At 44.3% G+C, this 21,316-nt stretch overlaps 1 protein-coding gene across 6 annotated transcripts in view; it reads left to right on the top strand.

Annotated features, from left to right (window-relative positions):
- LOC129865654 (collagen alpha-1(XXV) chain-like) overlaps window positions 1–21,316 on the top strand; it is a 315,129-nt gene that overhangs the window by 239,692 nt on the left and 54,121 nt on the right. For all 6 annotated transcript variants that reach the window (XM_055938597.1, XM_055938596.1, XM_055938594.1 and 3 more), the window contains 5 exons: window positions 3,981–4,049; window positions 5,152–5,196; window positions 5,519–5,563; window positions 18,089–18,166; window positions 18,713–18,736. In XM_055938597.1, the coding sequence (XP_055794572.1) occupies window positions 3,981–4,049; window positions 5,152–5,196; window positions 5,519–5,563; window positions 18,089–18,166; window positions 18,713–18,736 (261 nt within the window). The remainder of the gene's footprint in view (window positions 1–3,980; window positions 4,050–5,151; window positions 5,197–5,518; window positions 5,564–18,088; window positions 18,167–18,712; window positions 18,737–21,316) is intronic.

The raw sequence follows: 21,316 nt of genomic DNA, 5'->3' as shown, positions 1-21,316 counted from the left end.
GCGGTCCATATTCTGGACAATGCGATCCATGGCAGCGCTCAGACTGTCAATCTCCTCTGCTTGTTCCATGACGCGTTCCTCTACCTCCATGAGCGAAGTGTCTCGTCCTGCTGACTTCATAGTTTTGGTCAGAGATTCTGTCAGAGTCGTGTGTATAGGTGGCAGGGAAGTCAGGCGCAGGAGAGTTAAACAGAGTTTAAATGGAGACTTTTAATAAATGTCCACTTAACATGCTCCAAACACGAAAATGTACATACATAAAATAAACATGGGTACGAGGACCCTTCGCGCACCTATACACCAAGAAACAACACTTGACATAAAACAATCTCTGACAAAGACATGAGGGGAAACAGAGGGTTAAATACACAAGAGGTAATGGATGGGATTGAAAACAGGTGTTTGGGAAGACAAGACAAAACCAATGGAAATGAAAAATGGATCGATGATGGCTAGAAGACCGGTGACGTCGACCGCCGAACACCGCCCGAACAAGGAGAGGCAACGACTTCGGCAGAAGTCGTGACATGCGGGAATTCCACTAATGTAATGCCCGTGGTGTAGTGGAGGAAAGAGTCAGACGCAGGAGACAGAGAGTTCAGAGTAGCGTAACTTTTAATCACCACAAAGGTGAAACACGACGCCACTCCAACCAAATGCCCCAACACACAAGGGGAACAAAATAGTTCCGAAAATACAACTACCACGAACCGTGACATACACCCATGTACTAACAGTACACAAAACAATCCCGCACACCCAACAGGCGGGCCTGCTGGGTAATAAAGCCCTACTAATCACCCTAACTAAAAACAGGTGTAACCAATAAACAAATAAGGAGGGGAGGAAAAAGTCAGTGGCAGCTAGTAGGCCGGTGACGACGACCGCCGAGCGCCACCCGAACAGGAAGGGGAGCCACCTTCGGTAGGAGTCGTGACAACTAATGGTCCGTATATAGCCACACTTAGCTGCTGCTCATGTTGGTATCTGTACTGTTGGCGCAAAAGCCATGACAGGGAGACATAGTGGAATGGTAATGCGCGTGCAAGCAGTAGCTCCCGACGCCACTTGGGTACACTGCAGAATCCACCGAGAGGCTCTTGCTGCCAATGGAATGCCTGACACCTGGAATATGTTTTGGACACTACAGTGAAAATGGTTAACTTTGTTAAAGCAAGACCCCTAAACTCTCGTATATTTTCTGTTCTATGCAATGATGTGGGGAGTGACCATGTAGCGCTTGGAAGAGAGACTTTCTTTGGCCAAGAAACATGAGCAATGGACATTAGACCTGTGGAAATCTGTCCTTTGGTCTGATGAGTCCAAATTTGAGATTTTTGGTTCCAACCGCCAAGTCTTTGTGAGATGCAGAGTGGGTGAACAGATGATCTCCACATGTGTGCTTCCCACCGTGAAGCATGGAGGAGGAGGTGTGATGGTTTGTGGGTGCTTTGCTGGTGGCACTTGGATTGATGAGGAATTGAGAAATGGTTGAGAGGGATGAGGCAAAAGGTATGGCAATTAAGGCTGGCAGCCCAACTGATTGCCAAACGTACTGCAAATTAAGAAATCATGTGACTAAACTAAATAAAAATACAAATTAACTACACTATGAAACAAAGATAAATTATACAAAGGCTGTCTTGTTAGACTTCAGTGCAGCTTTTGACATTATTGATCATAGTCTACTGCTGGAAAAAACGTATGTGTTATGGCTTTACATCCCCTGCTATAATGTGGATAAAGAGTTACTTGTCTAACAGAACACAGAGGGTGTTCTTTAATGGAAGCCTCTCAAGTATAATCCAGTTAGAATCAGGAATTTCCCAGGGTAGCTGTTTAGGCCTCTTGCTTTTTTCAATTTTTACAAACGACATGCCACTGACTTTGAGTAAAGCCAGAGTTTCTATGTATGCGGATGACTCAACACTATACACGTCAGCTATTACAGCGACTGAAATGACTGCAAAACTCAACAAAGAGCTGCAGTTAGTTTCAGAGTGGGTGGAAAGGAATAAGTTAGCCATACATTTTTCTAAAAATAAAAGCATTGTATTTGGAACAAAACACTCACTAAACCTTAAACCTCAACTAAATATTGTGATAAATAATGTGGAAATTGAGATGACTAAACTGTTTGGAGTAACCCTAGATTGTAAACTGTCATGATCAAAACATATTGATGCAGTAGTAGCTAAGACGGCGAGAAGTCTGTCTATAATAAAGCGATGCTCTGCCTTAACAACACTATCAACAAGGCAGGTCCCACAGGCCCTAGTTTTGTCGCACCCTGACTACTGTTCAGTCGTGTGGTCAGGTGCCACAAAAAAGGACTTAGGAAAATTGCAATTGGCTCAGAACAGGGCAGTACAGCTGGCCCTTGGATGTACACAGAGAGCTATTAATAATATGCATGTCAATCTGTCCTGGCTCAAAGTGGAGGATAGATTGACTTCATCACTACTATTATTTATGAGAGGTATTGACATGTTGAATGCACCGAGCTGTCTGTCTAAATTACTAGCATACATCTCGGACACCCATGCATACCCCACAAGACATGCCACAAGAGATCTCTTCACAGTCCCCAAGTCCAGAACAGACTATGGGAGGCACACAGTACTACATAGAGCCATGACTACATGGAACTCTATTCCACATCAAGTAACTGACGCAAGCAGTAAAATTAGATTTAAAAAAACGGATTAAAAAAACCTTATGGAACAGCGAGAACTGTGAAGAAACACAAAAAATTGACGCATACACACACACACACACGTACTGCACCTACACGTGGATATAGTAATGTAGATATGTGGTAGTAGTGGAGTAGGGGCCTGTGGCCACACAGTGTGTTGTGAAATCTGTGAATGCATTGTAATGTTTTAAAGTTGTATAAACTGCCTTAATTTTGCTGGACCCCAGGAAGAGTAATAAATACAAATACACTGTCAGTGATTTATTTAGAATTCAAGGCACACTTAACCAGCATGGCTAGCACAGAATTCTGCAGCAATACGCCATCCCATCTGGTTTGCGCTTAGTGGAACTATAATTTGTTTTTCAAAAGGACAATGACCCAACACACGTCCAGGCTGTGTAACAGCTATTTGACCAAGAAGGAGAGTGATGACATGGCCTCCACAATCACCCAACCTCAATCCAATTGAGATGGTTTGGGATGAGTTGGACCACAGACTGAAGGAAAAGTAGCCAACAATTGCTCAGCATATGTGGGAACTCCTTCAAGACTGTTGGAAAAGCATTCCTCATGAAGCTGGTTTAGAGAATGCCAAGAGTGTGTAAAACTGTTATCAAGGCAAAGCATGGCTACTTTGAAGAATCTCAAATATAAAATATTTTTAGATTTGTTTAACCCTTTTTTGGTTATTACATGATTCCATATGTGTTATTTCAAATGTTTTGATGTCTTCACTATTATTCTACAAAGTAGAAAAATGCAAAAATAAAGCTGTTGCCGATGCTAATTAGGGATCCTAATAAATACCAAACACTAAGAATATTGAGCAAACACTGAATGTATTTTTTTTTACTGTTGCTATTTCTCATCACTGTAGCCTAGGGTATTTAATAAACTGAGATGATGATGATGCAAAGACTGTCAATTACCTACAGAACTTGAGACAATGGCATACAGTATTAAGCAAGTGAGTGGCCAAGCCCTGATCACACTTATAATAAATGTTTTCATCAAAACCCATCCCTTTCATGCCACCGCTAGCTATTGCGCTCATAATTGCCGCAGTGAAAATATCAAAAATATTTCTGACATCCCCAGACCTATAGCCCTACTCCCAGAGCTAAGATTTACCATTGCATTAGATTTGTTAAAATAGAGCCCAGTGTGTGCATTCGTGTAATGATGATGGGAGATCCATCCATGGGTAAAGGAGTCAGCGAGAGATGGAGCCCTCCAGGTCCCAATTACTGGAAGTGTCTTTCTTCTACGCTGTCTCCAGGGTGAGCGAGGGGAACTGGGCCCACCAGGCAAAGGAGAGCGGGGCGAGACTGGACCATCCGGTCAAAAGGTCAGTGTTGGGGGTTAACCAGAGGGGTGGGGGGCAGGGGGAGGGGGAGGGGGTGATTGCGGGGAAGCTGGCTTGGGACACAAGAGAGACCATTCAGTGATGTGATTTCAGAGGCACACGTTTTAGTTTCAAGCAAGTGCATGTTATTTTTCTAACATTCTAAGCTCTACCTTTTGGATCATTGTTACAGTATTTGCTGCTCTCTAGTGGCTTTTATGTTCCCAAACTTGCAAGATGAAGAAAGCCTTCAGTTCACAGTAGATTAGAAAGGTTCTGATAGATTAGGAAGTAGACCAGGAAGATTCAATGAATTAAGGTTTTTCAACACTTTGACCAATGGTAGAGGTCTTCCTTTATTTAGTATTACACATTGATGAAGTAACATTCTGTTTTGTATATATTCAGAATACTGGCTTATATCGCCAAAAGTTTTCTAGCCAGGGTAAAGTTGAAGATTGTCACAACTCAAATGTCATTGTTGCTAATGTACTGCACTTTGTAAGGACAAAGCGAGCTTAATTAGTGATTATCATACTAGTAAATATTCATTTGGAATGAGAGTGGGAACAGAAAACACTGGGTTTTAGGTTTTCCTCTGGGAAAGCACAAGAGTAATAACACAAGAGTGAATCAGATATGTACAGTATGAGTTTACCATTGTTTATGCATGGCAGCTACCCTACAGGTGATTTTTGTTCCAGACTAAACAGGGACAGGGACCCACAGCATTGACATCCTTTTCAAACAGAGTACCAAAGGGAAGAAACCCTCCATTTGCAGTTACTGGAGTTCAAATAAACATAATTTGATTGAATTTCTTATTATGCCAAAAGGCCATTGGATTTTATGAAGCAAACATGAAAAACTTCATCAAGAATAAACTTCTGCTTTGCCTTCCGTGACACCTTTGATTTAATTTTATATTCCTCTGTGATGTGGCCTAGAAAATGTTTAAAGTCACAGTATTTAAGATATTTAGTCATATGAATGCCTTTTTGCAGTATGGCCTTGTCTTACTATCAAAAGTGTCTGTTCATACAGAGGGGTCATGTGGTGGCTTACTATTCCACTGTTGCTCATTGTCTGTCTATCTCTCCTGCAGGGAGGGCCAGGAGAGGCAGGGAACCCAGGCCCTAGAGGTTCAAAGGTCATTGCATGACGGATAACTATTATTATTATTATTATTACTACATATCTATTGTTGCCCTTCTCAATCATGTGTATGGCTGATGATGCTTTGCCAACATTGATATATTGAGGAATTACACAATTACAATTACAAAGTGCACACTAAACATTCCAATTGAGTAAATGTTAATGTGGAAAAGAAAACAAAATATTGTTTTCAGCAAATGGATAATGTATTATTCTACTCTGTTCTAAGCCACTGTCGGTCTAAGTTTGTGATGAATGTATGAATGTACACCATGCATATTCCTACGTCTTACAGCCTTTTCTTACTAACTCAGGGAGAAACAGGAGACAAGGGAGTCCTGGGCTCCATGGGACCAAGGGTGAGTGCCCTCAACAGAATGTTTTTAAAAAAGGTTGACGATTTAATCTTAAATCAGCCAGAAATTTTGTTGTGACGGTGGAAATGGAAGCTTCACATTTTTTATTTATTGTTAAAACATTTCTAGCCTGTCTATCTATGCGTAACAAGGTTGACGTTTTATGCTCGAACCGCTCAGTTTTCCACCACAAAACACCAGAAAATTGCCAAAAATAGTAGAACCAGCTCCCATGCTTTTACACTATGATTTCACTATTAGATGTTAAATGTTTCTTTTGAAAACAATATTTCACGATATTGAAATGAGAATTTTACCAAGACTTTGGCAAATAAACAAAACAACTAGGGCTTTACAACTAGGGTAACAACTTGGAGAAGTTTTGGGGTTAAGTGGGTTAAAAACTTCCAGGAAGTGACAGAGGGTGCACAGAGGGACATGTCAAAATTGTCACGTTCCTGACCTATTTCTGTTAGTTTGTTGTATGTGTTAGTTGGTCAGGACGTGAGTTTGGGTGGGCATTCTATGTTTTCTGTTTCTATGTTGGTTTAAGGGTTGCCTGGTATGGCTCTTAATTAGAGGCAGGTGTTTGGCGTTCCTCTAATTAAGAGTCATATTTAGGAAGGTTGTTTCACTGTGTTCGTTGTGGGTGGTTGTCGTCCGTATCTGTGTCTGCACCACACGGGACTGTAGCGTTTGTTCGTTTGGTTTGTCATAGTCTGTACCTGTTACTACGTGCTTCGTGTTTTATGTAAGTACTCATGGTTTAGGTCAGTATACATTCGTTTTTTGTTATTTTGTAATCCTTCCCAGTGTTTGTTTTCGTGTTTCGTCGTTTACCTTAAATTCATTATGTATTCACAACCCGCTGCATGTTGGTTGAATCACTACTCCTCCTCTTCGTATGAAGAGGAGGAGGAACACCGTTACAAAAATGCTGGATTTGGATTATGCCATTCTTAGTGCAAATTTCGAAAAATTAAAAAGACCTAGCTGAAAGACAAAGTTAACCGGTTCCTTTAAAAATTGCAGATCATTTTATGAAATTGTGTTTGTCGATATTAACAAGTCACAAAATAAGATGTGTGCAATAATAGTGTTTAACATGATTTTTGAATGACTACCTCACCTCTGTACCCCACACATACAATTATCAAGTCAAGCAGGGAATTTCAAACAAATTCAACCACAAAGAACAGGGAGGTTATCCAACGCCTCGCAACAAAGGGCACTTATTGGTAGGTGGGTAAAAAAAAAATGCATGGTGAAGTTATTAATTACACTTTGAATCGTGTATCAATACACCAATCACTACAAAGATACAGGTGTCTTTCCTAACTCAATTGCTGGAGAGGAAGGAAACCGCTCAGCGATTTCTTCATGAGGCTAATGGTGACTTTAAAACAGTTTCAGGGTTTAATGGCTAAGATAGGAAAAAATTGAGGATGGATCAACAAAATTGTAGTTACTCGATAATACTAACCTAAATGACACAGTGAAAAGTAGGAAGTCTACAGAATACAAATATTTTCAAAACATGCATCATGACATGCATGTCCTGAATACAAAGCGTTATGTTTGAGGAAAATCCAACACAACACATCACTGAGTAATACTCTTCATATTTAAGTAATAATTCCCGAGAAGCCGGTGTTTGGAGGATTGGCACGGGTTTTGTTAGGGTTGAGACAATAGTCTTACCAACAATAGGTACCAACATATTCAAATAATGAATGGCATATTTTCATAATTAGTTTCTATTTTGATAAATTTATTCATACTATTTCATCCTTCATCCTTCGTTCATTCTATCGGTTTGGTTGCTAGAGACGCGATGGTCCCAGTCATTCATTCTAAATGTTAGTTTGCCACACTGGCTGGCAACGTTCTTATCCCTTGCATGCTAGCTAGCCAACTACAGCTAACTTACAGTCAAGTCAAAATGTGCAGCCAGAATAACAGCAAAGAAGATACATTTGAATTTGGCGCTCTGTCATTTCACCGGATGTTGTCAAATAGATCCCGCTAAAGGGATTTGATCCATAAGAAGTTTTAAAGCATTTTCAATATATAGCTGAAGTCGGAAGTTTACATGCACCTTAATCTAACGAGTCTCTCTCCCGGATCCGGGATCCTCCTCATCAAAAAAGCTGACTAGCATAGCCTAGCCTAACGGGACAGGGATATCATATAATATAATTTCATGAAATGTAACGACTGACGCTCTCCTCATCCTCGGACGAGGTGAGGAGAGAAGGATCTTCAGACCAATACGCAGCATTTGGGAAATAAGCCATCTTTATTATAAATGCGATGGCAACACGAAACGAAACAAAACACTTTCCAAACTACAAAACAAGAAAACGACGTTGACGAAAACCTGAACATAAACTTACATAACTAAACATAAACTTACGTACAGGAAACAGACGACATCGAAACGAAACGAAACAAACAAACGCTACAGTCCCATGTGGTACGAACATACATACAGACACAGGAGACAATCACCCACAAACAAACAGTGAGAATGCCCTACCTAAATATGACTCTTGATTAGAGGAAAACGCAAACCACCTGCCTCTAATCAAGAGCCATACCAGGCAAACCAAAACCAACATAGAAACAAATAACATAGAATGCCCACCCAACCTCACGTCCTGACCAACTAACACACATAACAACTAACATAAATAGGTCAGGAACGTGACAGTACCCCCCCCACAAGGTGCGAACTCCGGACGCACCAGCACAAGGACTAGGGGAGGGTCTGGGTGGGCATCTAACCACGGTGGTGGCTCAGGCTCCGGGCGCGGTTCCCACCCCACCATAATCCATCCTAACTTCCTCCCTCCAAGAATGTCCACCCTCTTTTCTCTCCCACAAAATTCTCTTAATAACAAACCCAATAAGGACAACACCGGGACAGAGAGATAAATCAATACAGAGGGATAGATAAGAATATAGAGGTAGATAAAGATAGAGAGGGAGATCAGGATAGAGGGGCAACTCCGGACTGAAAGGCAGCTCCGGACAGAGAGACAGCTCTGGACTGATGGGCAGTTCTGGGTATCTAGCCTTTTCAGGCTGAAGGGCAGCTCATGGCTGACTGACGACTCTCGACGCTCATGTCTGGCTGACGGCTCTCGACGCTCATGGCAGGCTGACGGCTCTCGACGCTCATGGCAGGCTGACGGCTCTCGACGCTCATGGCAGGCTGACGGCTCTCGACGCTCATGGCAGGCTGACGGCTCTCGACGCTCATGGCAGGCTGACGGCTCTCGACGCTCATGGCAGGCTGACGGCTCTCGACGCTCATGGCAGGCTGACGGCTCTCGACGCTCATGGCAGGCTGACGGCTCTCGACGCTCATGGCAGGCTGACGGCTCTCGACGCTCATGGCGCTCTGACGGCTCTGGCTGCTCATGGCTCTCTGACGGCTCTGGCTGCTCATGGCTCTCTGACGGCTCTGGCTGCTCATGGCTCTCTGACGGCTCTGGCTGCTCATGGCTCTCTGACGGCTCTGGCAGATCCTGTCTGGTTGGCGGCTCTGGCAGATCCTGTCTGGTTGGCGGCTCTGGCAGATCCTGTCTGGTTGGCGGCTCTGGCAGATCCTGTCTGGTTGGTGGCTCTGGCAGATCCTGTCTGGTTGGCGGCTCTGGCAGATCCTGTCTGGTTGGCGGCTCTGGCAGATCCTGTCTGGTTGGCGGCTCTGGCAGATCCTGTCTGGTTGGCGGCTCTGGCAGATCCTGTCTGGTTGGCGGCTCTGGCAGATCCTGTCTGGCTGACGGCTCTAGCGGCTCCTGTCTGGCTGACGGCTCTAGCGGCTCCTGTCTGGCGGATGGCTCTGTAGGCTCATGGCAGACGGGCGGCTTTGCAGGCTCATGGAAGACGGGCGGCTTTGCAGGCTCATGGCAGACGGATGGCTCAGACGGCGCTGGGGAGACGGATGGCTCAGATGGCGCTGGGGAGACGGATGGCTCAGATGGCGCTGGGGAGACGGATGGCTCAGATGGCGCTGGGGAGACGGATGGCTCAGATGGCGCTGGGGAGACGGATGGCTCAGATGGCGCTGGGGAGACGGATGGCTCTGGCCGGATACGGTGCACTGTAGACCTGGTGCGTGGTGCCGGAACTGGAGGCACCGTGCTAATGACAAGCACCTTCCTACTAGTGCGGGGAGCAGGGACAGGGCACACTGTACTCTCAAAGCCTACTCTATCCCTGATGCGAGGTACCGGCACTGGTGACGCCGGGCTGAGGACAAGCACATCAGGATTAGTAGGGGGAGAAGATACAGTGTGTTCAGGGCTCTGGAGACGCACAGGTGGCTTAGTGCGTGGTGCCGGAACTGGAGGCACCGGGCTAGATACACGCACTACAGGGAGAGTGCGTGGAGGAGGAACAGGGCTCAGGATACGCACTGGTAGCCTAGTGCGTAGTGTAGACACTGTAGGTACTAGGCTGGGGCGGGGAGGTGGTGCCGGAAATACCGGACCGTGGAGGCGTACTGGCACTCTTGAGCATTGAGCCTGCCCAACCTTACCTGGTTGAATCCTCCCGGTTGCCCGACCAGTGCGGGGAGGTGGAATAACCCGCACCGGGCTATGTAGGCGAACCGGAGAAACCATGCGTAAGGCAGGTGCCATGTATGCCGGCCCGAGGAGACGCACTGGAGACCAGACGCGTTGAGCCGGCCTCATGACACCTGGCTCAATACTCAATCTAGCCCTACCAGTGCGGGGAGGTGGAATAACCCGCACTGGGCTATGCACTCGTACAGGAGACACCGTGCGCTCTACTGCGTAACACGGCGCCTGCCCGTACTCCCGCTCTCCACGGTAAGCCTGGGAAGTGGGCGCAGGTCTCCTACCTGCCCTTGACCCACTACCTCCTAGCCCCCCCCCAAGAAATTTTTGGGAATTACTTACGGGCTTTTTCGGCTTCCGTGCCAGACGCGTTCCCTCATAGCTCCGGTTCCTCTCCCCGGTAGCCTCTGCTCTCCTCAGTGCCTCCACCTGTTCCCATGGCTTTTCGGGCTTCCAGCCACGTCTCCTTGCTGCCTCCTTAAACCACCGCTCCTGGGCTTTAGCTGTCTCCCTTTCTTCCTGAGAACGGCGATTTTCTCCTGCCTTAGCCCAGGGACCTTCTCCATTCATTATCTGTTCCCATGTCCAGAAATCCTTGTTTTTCTCCTGTCCCTTACTCCGTTTATTTTTCCCTTGCCGCTTGGTCTTAGCGTGGTGGGTGATTCTGTAACGACTGACGCTCTCCTCATCCTCGGACGAGGTGAGGAGAGAAGGATCTTCAGACCAATACGCAGCATTTGGGAAATAAGCCATCTTTATTATAAATGCGATGGCAACACGAAACGAAACAAAACACTTTCCAAACTACAAAACAAGAAAACGACGTTGACGAAAACCTGAACATAAACTTACATAACTAAACATAAACTTACGTACAGGAAACAGACGATATCGAAACGAAACGAAACAAACAAACGCTACAGTCCCATGTGGTACGAACATACATACAGACACAGGAGACAATCACCCACAAACAAACAGTGAGAATGCCCTACCTAAATATGACTCTTGATTAGAGGAAAACGCAAACCACCTGCCTCTAATCAAGAGCCATACCAGGCAAACCAAAACCAACATAGAAACAAATAACATAGAATGCCCACCCAACCTCACGTCCTGACCAACTAACACACATAACAACTAACATAAATAGGTCAGGAACGTGACATGAAATCACAAGTCCAATACAGCAAATGAAAGATAAACATCTTGTGAATCCAGCCATCATTTCCGATTTTTAAAATGTTTTACGGCGAAAACACAATATGTATTTATATTAGCTCACCACAATAGCCAAACACACAACGCCATGTTTTCACCATGTTTCCACCGCATAGGTAGCTTTCACAAAACCCACAAATAGAGATAAAATTAATCACTAACCTTGAACAACTTCATCAGATGACAGTCTTATAACATCATGTTATACAATACATTTATGTTTTGTTTGAAAATGTGGATATATGAGGTATAAATCGTAGTTTTACATTGCAGCCACCATCACAAATAGCACCAAAACAGCCAGAATAATTACAGAGAGCAACGTGAAATATATAAATACTCATCATAAAACATTTATGAAAATACATGGTGTACAGCAAATGAAAGATAAACATCTTGTGAATCCAGCCAATATTTGCAATTTTTTAAGTGTTTTACAGCGAAAACACAATATATAATTATATTAGCTCACCACAATAGCCAAACACACAAAGCCATTTATTCACCGCCAACATAGCTTTCACAAAAACCAGCAATAGAGATAAAATTAATCACTAACCTTTGGACAACTTCATCAGATGACAGTCTTATAACATCATGTTATACAATATATTTATGTTTTGTTCGAAAATGTGCATATTTAGACCTGCAAATCATGGTTTTACATTGTGAATACGTAGCAGCGATGCACCAAAATGTCCGGAGATATTTTGGACAGTCACCTAATCTAACCAAAGAACTCATCATAAACTTTACTAAAAAATACATGTTGTACAGCAAATGAAAGATACACTGGTTCTTAATGCAACCGCTGTGTTAGATTTAAAAAAATAACTTTACTACAACATACAGCATGTATTATTGTGAGACAGCGCTCACCTATTCTCCGCCTTGTTGGAGCCTACATATTACACAAAAATACGAAATAACATCATAAATATTCTCTTACCTTCGTTGATCTTCCATCAGAATGTTGTGCAAGGAGTCCTAGATCCAGAATAAATTGGTTTTAGAATGTCCATTTCTTCTGTCAAATTAGCAACTTTGGCTAGCCATGTGGAGCTCACGTGTCCAATAAATGTTCCAAAAGTCCCAATAAACGTTGAATAAACTGGTCGAACTCGGTTGAAAAATCCTATTTTATGATGTTTTTCTCATATGTATCCAATAAAATCAGTGCCGGAGCATTTCGTTGTGTAAACCGAACGCATTTCAGAAGACAATGTTAGGTTCCCTTGTGCGCAGCTGACTACTGACAAAAGAGCGGACCTGTCACTCCAAAAGCTCTCATTCGGGCCTCACATCAAGCTAGACACCCCATTCAACCTTCTACTGCCTGTTGACATCTAGTGGAAGGCGTATGAAGTGCATACAGATCCATAAATATAAGCCAGGTGAATAGGCAGGCCCATTTTCAGAATTTTCACTTCCTGTCTGGAAGTTTGTGTAACGACTCTCATCGTTGGTTGAAGGAGAGGAGGACCAAAACGCAGCGTGGTATGTATCCATATTTATTAGAATACTTTTCTAGACGAACAAAACAATAAACAAAACGAAACCAACGACGCTACAGTCCTGAACAAGAGAACAATGAAAAAACAATGAACGCACGAACAGGAACAATCACCCACAAACAAACAGTGAGGACAGCCTACCTAAATATGGTTCCCAATCAGAGACAACGTAAAACATCTGCCTCTGATTGAGAACCATATCAGGCTAGTTAGACAATCCTAAACCAAACATAGAAACACATAACATAGAATGCCCACCCAGCTCACGTCCTGACCAACTTAACAAAGACTGAACAAAGGAAATAAGGTCAGGAACGTGACAGTACCCCCCCCCCCCCCCCCCCCCCCAAGCCGCAAAACCTGAACCTATAGGGGAGGGTCTGGGTGGGCATCTGTCCACGGAAGCTCTGGCTCTGGACGTGGCCCCCACCCCACCATAGTTAATCCCCGCTTCCGTGGCCTTCTCTTAATGGCGACCCTCCATATTAACCCCACTGGACTGATGGGCGCCTCTGGACGGAGGGGCAGCTCCGGACTGAAGGGCAGCTCCGGACTGAGGGGGAATTCCGGCATTGCCGGCGTGACAGGTTGCTCTGGCAGCTCCTGGCTGGCTGGCGGCTCTGGCAGCTCCTGGCTGGCTAGCGGCTCTGGCAGCTCCTGGCTGGCTGGCGGCTCTGACCGGTCCTGGCTGATTGACGGCTCTGGCAGCTCCTGGCTGGCTGACGGCTCTGGCTGCTCCTGACTGGCGGGCGGCTCTGGCTGCTCCTGACTGGCGGGCGGCTCTGGCTGCTCCTGACTGGCGGGCGGCTCTGGCTGCTCCTGACTGACGGACGACTATGAAGGCTCAGGACAGACGGGCATCTCAGATGGCGCTGGGCAGACGGGCAGCGCAGGCGGCGCTGGGCAGATGGACAGCTCAGATGGCGCAGGGCAGACGGGCAGTGCAGGCGGCGCTGGGCAGACGTACAGCGCAGACGGCGCTGGGCAGACGGCAGATTCTGGCCTGCTGAGGCGCACAGTAGGCCTGGTGTGTGGTGCCGGAACTGGTGGTACCGGGCTAAGGACACGCACCTCAAGGCTAGTGCGGGGAGCAGCAACAGGGCGCACAGGGCTCTGGAGACGCACAGGAGGCTTGGTGCGTGGTGCGTGGTGCCAGAACTGGTGGTACCGGGCTGGAGACACGCACCACAGGGCGAGTGCGTGGAGGAGGAACAGGGCTCTGGAGACGCACTGGAAGCCTGGTGCGTGGTGTAGGCACTGGTGGTACTGGGCTGGGGCGAGGAGGTGGCGCCGAATATACCGGACCGTGAAGGCGTACAGGAGCTCTTAAGCACCGAGCCTGCCCAACCTTACCTGGTTTAATGCTCCCCGTAGCCAGGCCAGTGTGGCGAGGTGGAATAACCCGCACTCGGCTGTGCTGGTGAACCGGAGACACCATGCGTAAGGCTGGTGCCATGTACACCGGCCCGAGGAGACGTACTGGAGGCCAGATACGTTGAGTCGGTTTCATGGCACCTGGCTCGATGCCCATTCTAGCCCGGCCGATACGTGGAGCTGGAATGTACCGCACCGGGCTAAGCACACGTACAGGAGACACCGTGCGCTCTTCCGCATAACACGGTGTCTGCCCGTACTCTCGCTCTCCACGGTAAGCACGGGGAGTTGGCGCAGGTCTCCTACCTGACTTCGCCACACTCCCTTTTAGCCCCCTCCCAATAAATTTTGGGGGCTGACTCTCAGGCTTCTTACCTCGCTTCCGTGCTGCCTCCTCATACCACCGCCTCTCGGCTTTAGCTGCCTCCAGGTCTTCACGAGGGCGGCGATATTCTTGCGGTTGTGCCCAGGGTCCTCCGCTGTCCAGAATTTCCTCCCAATTCCATAAGTCCTGCGATCGCTGCTCCTGCGATCGCTGCTCCTGCTGCTGCTGCCGCTTACCACGCTGCTTGGTCCGAGGTTGGTGGGTGATTCTGTAACGACTCTCGTCGTTGGTTGAAGGAGAGGAGGACCAAAACGCAGCGTGGTATGTATCCATATTTATTAGAATACTTTTCTAGACGAACAAAACAATTAACAAACGAAACCAACGACGCTACAGTCCTGAACAAGAGAACAATGAAAAAACAATGAATGCACGAACAGGAACAATCACCCACAAACAAACAGTGAGAACAGCCTACCTAAATATGGTTCCCAATCAGAGACAACGTAAAACACCTGCCTCTGATTGAGAACCATATCAGGCTAGTTAGACAACCCTAAACCAAACATAGAAACACATAACATAGAATGCCCACCCAGCTCACGTCCTGACCAACTAAACAAAGACTGAACAAAGGAAATAAGGTCATGAACGTGACAGTTTGCTGCCAAATGAGTTCTGTTTTACTCACAGATATAATTCAAACAGTTTTAGAAACTTCAGAGTGTTTTCTATCCAATAGTAATAATAATATGCATATTGTATGATCTAGAACAGAGTACGAGGCCGTTTAATTTGGGCACGATTTTTTCCCAAAGTGAAAACAGCGTCCCCTATTCACAAGAAGTTCACCAAATACGTTTAAACTCCGTTTTTTACAATTCCTGACATTTAATCCAAGTAAAATATTCCTGTTTTACGTCAGTTAGGATCAGCACTTGATTTTAAGAATAATAGTAGAGAATGATTTATTTCAGCTATTTCTTTCATCACATTCCTAGTGGGTCAGAAGTTTACATACACTCAATTAGTCTTTGGTAGCATTGCCTTGAAATGATTTAACTTCGGTCAAATGTTTCAGGTAGCCTTCCACAAGCTTCCCACAGTAAGATGGGTGAATTTTTGCCCATTCCTCCTGACAGAGCTGGTGTAACTGTGTCAGGTTTAAAGGACTCATTGCTGGCACAGACTTTTTCAGTTCTGCCCCCACATTTTCTATGGGATTGAGGTCAGGGCTTTGTGATGGCTCTACAATACCTTGACTTTGGTGTCCTTAAGCTATTTTGCCACAACTTTGGAAGTATGCTTGGAGTCATTGTCCATTTGGAAGACCCATTTGCGACCAAGCTTTAACTTCCTGACTGATGTCTTGAGATGTTGCTTCAATATATCCCCATACTTTTCCTTTCTTCATGATGCAATCTATTTTGTGATGTTCACCAGTCCCTCCTGCAGCAAAGCATCCCCACAACATGATGCTGCCACCCCCGTGCTTCACGGTTGAGATGGTGTTCTTCGGCTTGCAAGCCTCCAATTTTCTCCTCCAAACATAACGATGGTCATTATGGCCAAACAGTTCTATTGTTTCATCATACCAGAGGACATTTCTCCAAAAAGTATGATCTTTGTCCCCATGTGCAGTTGCAAACTGTAGTCTGGCTTTTTTATGGCGGTTTTGGAGCAGTGGCTTCTTCCTTGCTGAGCAGCCTTTCAGGTTATGTCAATATAGGACTCGTTTTACTGTGGACATGGATGCTTTTGTACTGGTTTCCTCCAGCATCTTCACAAGGTCCTTTGCTGTTGTTCTGGGATTGATTTGCACTTTTCGCACCAAAGTACGTTCATCTCTAGGAGACAGAACGCGTCTCCTTCCTGAGCGGTATGACGGCTGCGTGGTCCCATGGTGTTTATACTTGCGTATTATTGTTTGTTTGTACAGATGAACATGGTACCATCAGGTGTTTGGAAATGGCTCCCAAGGATGAACCAGACTCGTGGAGGTCTACAATTTTTTTCTGAGGTCTTGGCTGATTTCTTTGGATTTTCCCATGATGTCAGGAAAAGAGGCACTGAGTTTGACGGTAGGTCTTGAAATATATCCACAGGTACACCTCCAATTGACTCCAATTGACTCAAAAGCTACCATGTTCATCTATCAGAAGCTTCTAAAGCCATGACATAATTTTCTGGAATTTTCCAAGCCGTTTAAAGGCACAGTCAACTTAGTGTATGTAAACTTCTGACCCACTTGAATTGTGATACAGTGGATTATAAGAGAAATAATCTGTCTGTAAACAATTGTTGTAAAAATGACTTGTGTCATGCACAAAGTAGATGTCGTAACCGACTTGCCAAAACTATAGTTTCTTAAAACCTCTTAGCGCAGAGATCCCACTAGCGGGATCAAATTCGACAACATCCGGTGAAATCGGGGGGCGCCAAATTCAAAATACAAAATCGTAATATTAAACATTCATGAAAATACAAGTGTCATACATGATTCTTTAGCTTAGAATCTTGGTAATCGAACTGCGTTGTCAGATTTGTTGTCAGATTTCAGATTTCAAAAAGGCTTTACGGCGAAAGCATATTATTTGATTGTCTGAGGACAGCGCCTCACATTAGCATATTTTCCAAACCAGCACAGGCGTCACGAAATAGCAAATAGCGGTTAAATATATCACTTCCTTTTGAAGATCTTCCTCTGTTTGCAATCCAAAGGCTCCCAGCTACACAATGAATGGTCGTTTTGTTCGATAAAGTCCTTCTTTATATCCCAAAAACACTGTTTAGTAGGCGCCATTGAATTCAATAATCCAGTCCTTCAACATGCATACGAAGGATTCCAAAAAGTTACCAGCAAAGTTCGTCCAAATGAGTCAAACAATGTTTTTTATTAATCCTCAGGTTGTCTAATATCTAAATAAATTATCATATTTCAGATGGAGATTACTATGTTCAATTGCAAAGGAAAAGAACGAAAAGCGCGTCCACGTGCGCAAGAAGAGTACTTTTGCCCTGGCACTCAACTTGGAACGACTACAAATACTTCTTCATTTAAAAAAACAAAACAAGCTTAAAACCTTGTATAAAGACTCTTGACATCTAGTGAAAGCCATAGGAACTGCAATCTGGGAGGTGGAAATTAGATCTTTCAATAGCATTGCATTGGAAGTAATTCGGAGCTCCCCCAAAAAGTTTCCGGATCGATTTTCCTCGGGTTTTTGTCTGCTATATCAGTTCTGTTATACTCACAGACATTATTGTAACAGTTTTAGACACTTCAGAGTGTTTTCTATCCAATTCTATTCATATGCTAGCTTCTGGGCCTGAGTAACAAGCAGTTTACTTTGGGCACGTCAGACAGGCGGAAATTCAGGATACTGCCCCTGACCCTAGAAAGTTAACAAGAAATTTATGGAGTGGTTGAATAACGAGTTTTAATGACTCCAACCTAAGTGTATGTAAACTTCCGACTTCAACTGTAAATGGTATCCGCACACAGGGACCCCCTGGGCAGAAAGGTGACCAAGGAGCCACTGAAATCATTGATTACAACGGTAACATCCAAGAGGCTTTAAAGGTCAGAAACGTCATGGTCTACTCTCTAGCTTTAGTTAAACATTGTTTTCTGGCAATTGTTTACCTGCTGTATGTAGTACATTTTGAGCTGTATTTCTTTATTTCTGTTAGATGAGTTGTTTTGATCTCCCTCTATTTAACTTAAGTACTATTTTACCTTGGATTAATGGTGAAATATGTTTTATGTGGCACCCACCACAATCATGTCAAATTTACAGCATCCATATATATATATTATTACATAGTCTTAATGGACTTGAATGGGTATACTTTAGTGCTTCTGAGGAAAGATGGAATTATGACAATATCAATTTTTATCCTGCTATCGGAAATTGCTTGTGACCCTACACTGGCCAAAGTAGCCATTAGCCAACTGGGTGTACTGTACAATGTTTTTGAATTTTCCAGACAGTTCAAATTCCATCTGGAACAGTTTGTACACTAGCTTAGCAAGGAGGGAGAAATAAAAAGCTTGCTGACACATAGGTTTGTTTGGTGCTTAACCCGTTATCTTATCTTATTTCCCCTCCTCCCCGGCGGACCACAGAAGATTACCACTATTACAGTGACGGTAATTCACCTCTATTCTGTCTGTGTGATATATGAGTTATGCACCTTTGGCCCAACATGAACCCAACCCTACCCGGCCTTCCCCTGCTCCTCATCCTCTTTTCCCAACTAACACATACAGTGGGGCAAAAAAGTATTTAGTCAGCCACCAATTGTGCAAGTTCTCCCACTTAAAAAGATGAGAGAGGCCTGTAATTTTCATCATAGGTACACTTCAACTGTGACAGACAAAATGAGAAAAGAAAATCCAGAAAATCACATTGTAGGATATTTAATGAATTTATTTGCAAATTATGGTGGAAAATAAGTATTTGGTCACCTACAAACAAGCAAGATTTCTGGCTCTCACAGACCTGTAACTTCTTCTTTAAGAGGCTCCTCTTTCCTCCACTCGTTACCTGTATTAATGGCACCTGTTTGAACTTGTTATCAGTATAAAATACACCTGTCCACAACCTCAAACAGTCACACTCCAAACTCCACTATGGCCAAGACCAAAGAGCTGTCAAGGACACCAGAAACAAAATTGTAGACCTGCACCAGGCTGGGAAGACAGAATCTGCAATAGGTAAGCAGCTTGGTTTGAAGAAATCAAATGTGGGAGCAATTATTAGGAAATGGAAGACATACAAGACCACTGATAATCTCCCTCGATCTGGGGCTCCACGCAAGATCTCACCCCGTGGGGTCAAAATGATCACAAGAACGGTGAGCAAAAATCCCAGAACCACACGGGGGGACCTAGTGAATGACCTGCAGAGAGCTGGGACCAAAGTAACCAAAACCAAAACCTCCTTCCATCAGCAAGGGCATTGAAGATGAAACGTGGCTGGGTCTTTCAGCATGACAATGATCCCAAACACACCGCCCGGGCAACGAAGGAGTGGCTTCGTAAGAAGCATTTCAAGGTCCTGGAGTGGCCTAGCCAGTCTCCAGATCTCAACCCCATAGAAAATCTTTGGAGGGAGTTGAAAGTCCGTGTTGCCCAGCAACAGCCCCAAAACATCACTGCTCTAGAGGAGATCTGCATGGAGGAATGGGCTAAAATACCAGCAACAGTGTGTGAAAACCTTGTGAAGACTTACAGAAAACGTTTGACCTCTGTCATTGCCAACAAGGGGTAAATAACAAAGTATTGAGAAACTTTTGTTATTGACCAAATACTTATTTTCCACCATAATTTGCAAATAAATTCATAAAAAATCCTACAATGTGATTTTCTGGATTTTCTTTTCTCATTTTGTCTGTCATAGTTGAAGTGTACCTATGATGAAAATTACGTGGGAGAACTTGCACAATTGTTGGCTGACTAAATACTTTTTCCCCCCACTGTAACTCCCACGCATTGTTGCATAAAGAAACAAAAGAGCTACTTCTCCTTTGAAATCGGCCTATGTGGCATCGATATGAGTTAGAAACATTTATTCCAGTGTCAAAATTGACGACAAGTTTACACTTGTTAATAGGATAATTATCAAGTTTACACTTGATAATAGGATAATTTTGGTCATCAAATCAAATCAAATGTATTTATATAGCCCTTCTTACGTCAGCTGATATCTCAAAGTGCTGTACAGAAACCCAGCCTAAAACCCCAAACAGCAAGCAATGCAGGTGTAGAAGCATAGTCAGTCTTGTCCAAAACTGATATTAGCGAGATGATTAGGAAAACATGGTATGTCACAGAATAAAGGCTACGCAACAGTTGTAGAAATACATATACAAATATTGAAAGCATTTAATGAGAAAACCAAAAGGTGTGCAACATAAAAATATTATCCCATTTACATTGTGTAATTTATTGATGGTCCATAACTAGCCCTGGAATGGGCTATCCAAAGTTAAACCAACTTTGCCACGGTCGCACACCAGCCGGCTGAAGCTAATTGGCAAAAGAAGTTGGCTAGCACTAGCTAGTCTAGGCTACTTCCAGACACAGGACCTGGTTAGACTGTTTCAAGTTATCTAGAAGGGTGAGTGACTAACTGTGCGCGTGCTGTTTTGGCTTGTATGGCAGAGTGAATGCACAAACACTTCAGTTCCCATGTGCGAACACACACACAACAACAAAAAAACAAACACCCACATTAAGCCAACTCTCATTTGGATTCAGTGATGGCCACTGAATCCAAACGATTCTAAAAAGCAAAAAAATGTTCAGCCCCCCCTTTAACACTAATACAACGTCAAATCCTAAATTGTGTGTTTGTGCTTCTGTGAGATTGCGTAAACTTTTCCAGATGGGGAGTGGTCACCCAAGTGTGAAAGAAATGTATTGAATTGTCTAAGTCCATCAAAATGTTGTCAATCATTGAAAGACACTAGACATTATCTCCCACAAATTATTCAAACTGAAGTGCATGTGAGTATACCACCATGTTCCTAGCTTGGTCCTAGATCTGTTTGTGCTCTTTCCAACTCCATTGCTGTTTGGCATGATGACAATGAGTGAAAAGGAGTTGGCGTGATAGCACAAACAGACTGGCACATAGGCTACCATGTTGCCCCATTCATGTGTTACCTGGAAAGTTCATGTGTATCAACAGATTGTTTCATATTGTAATGTGTGGAACAACTTTTC

Source organism: Salvelinus fontinalis, chromosome 11, assembly GCF_029448725.1.
Source record: "Salvelinus fontinalis isolate EN_2023a chromosome 11, ASM2944872v1, whole genome shotgun sequence".
Lineage (NCBI taxonomy): Eukaryota > Metazoa > Chordata > Actinopteri > Salmoniformes > Salmonidae > Salvelinus > Salvelinus fontinalis.
Note: the sequence above shows the minus strand (reverse complement) of the source record. Positions and strands in the feature narration are given on the sequence as shown.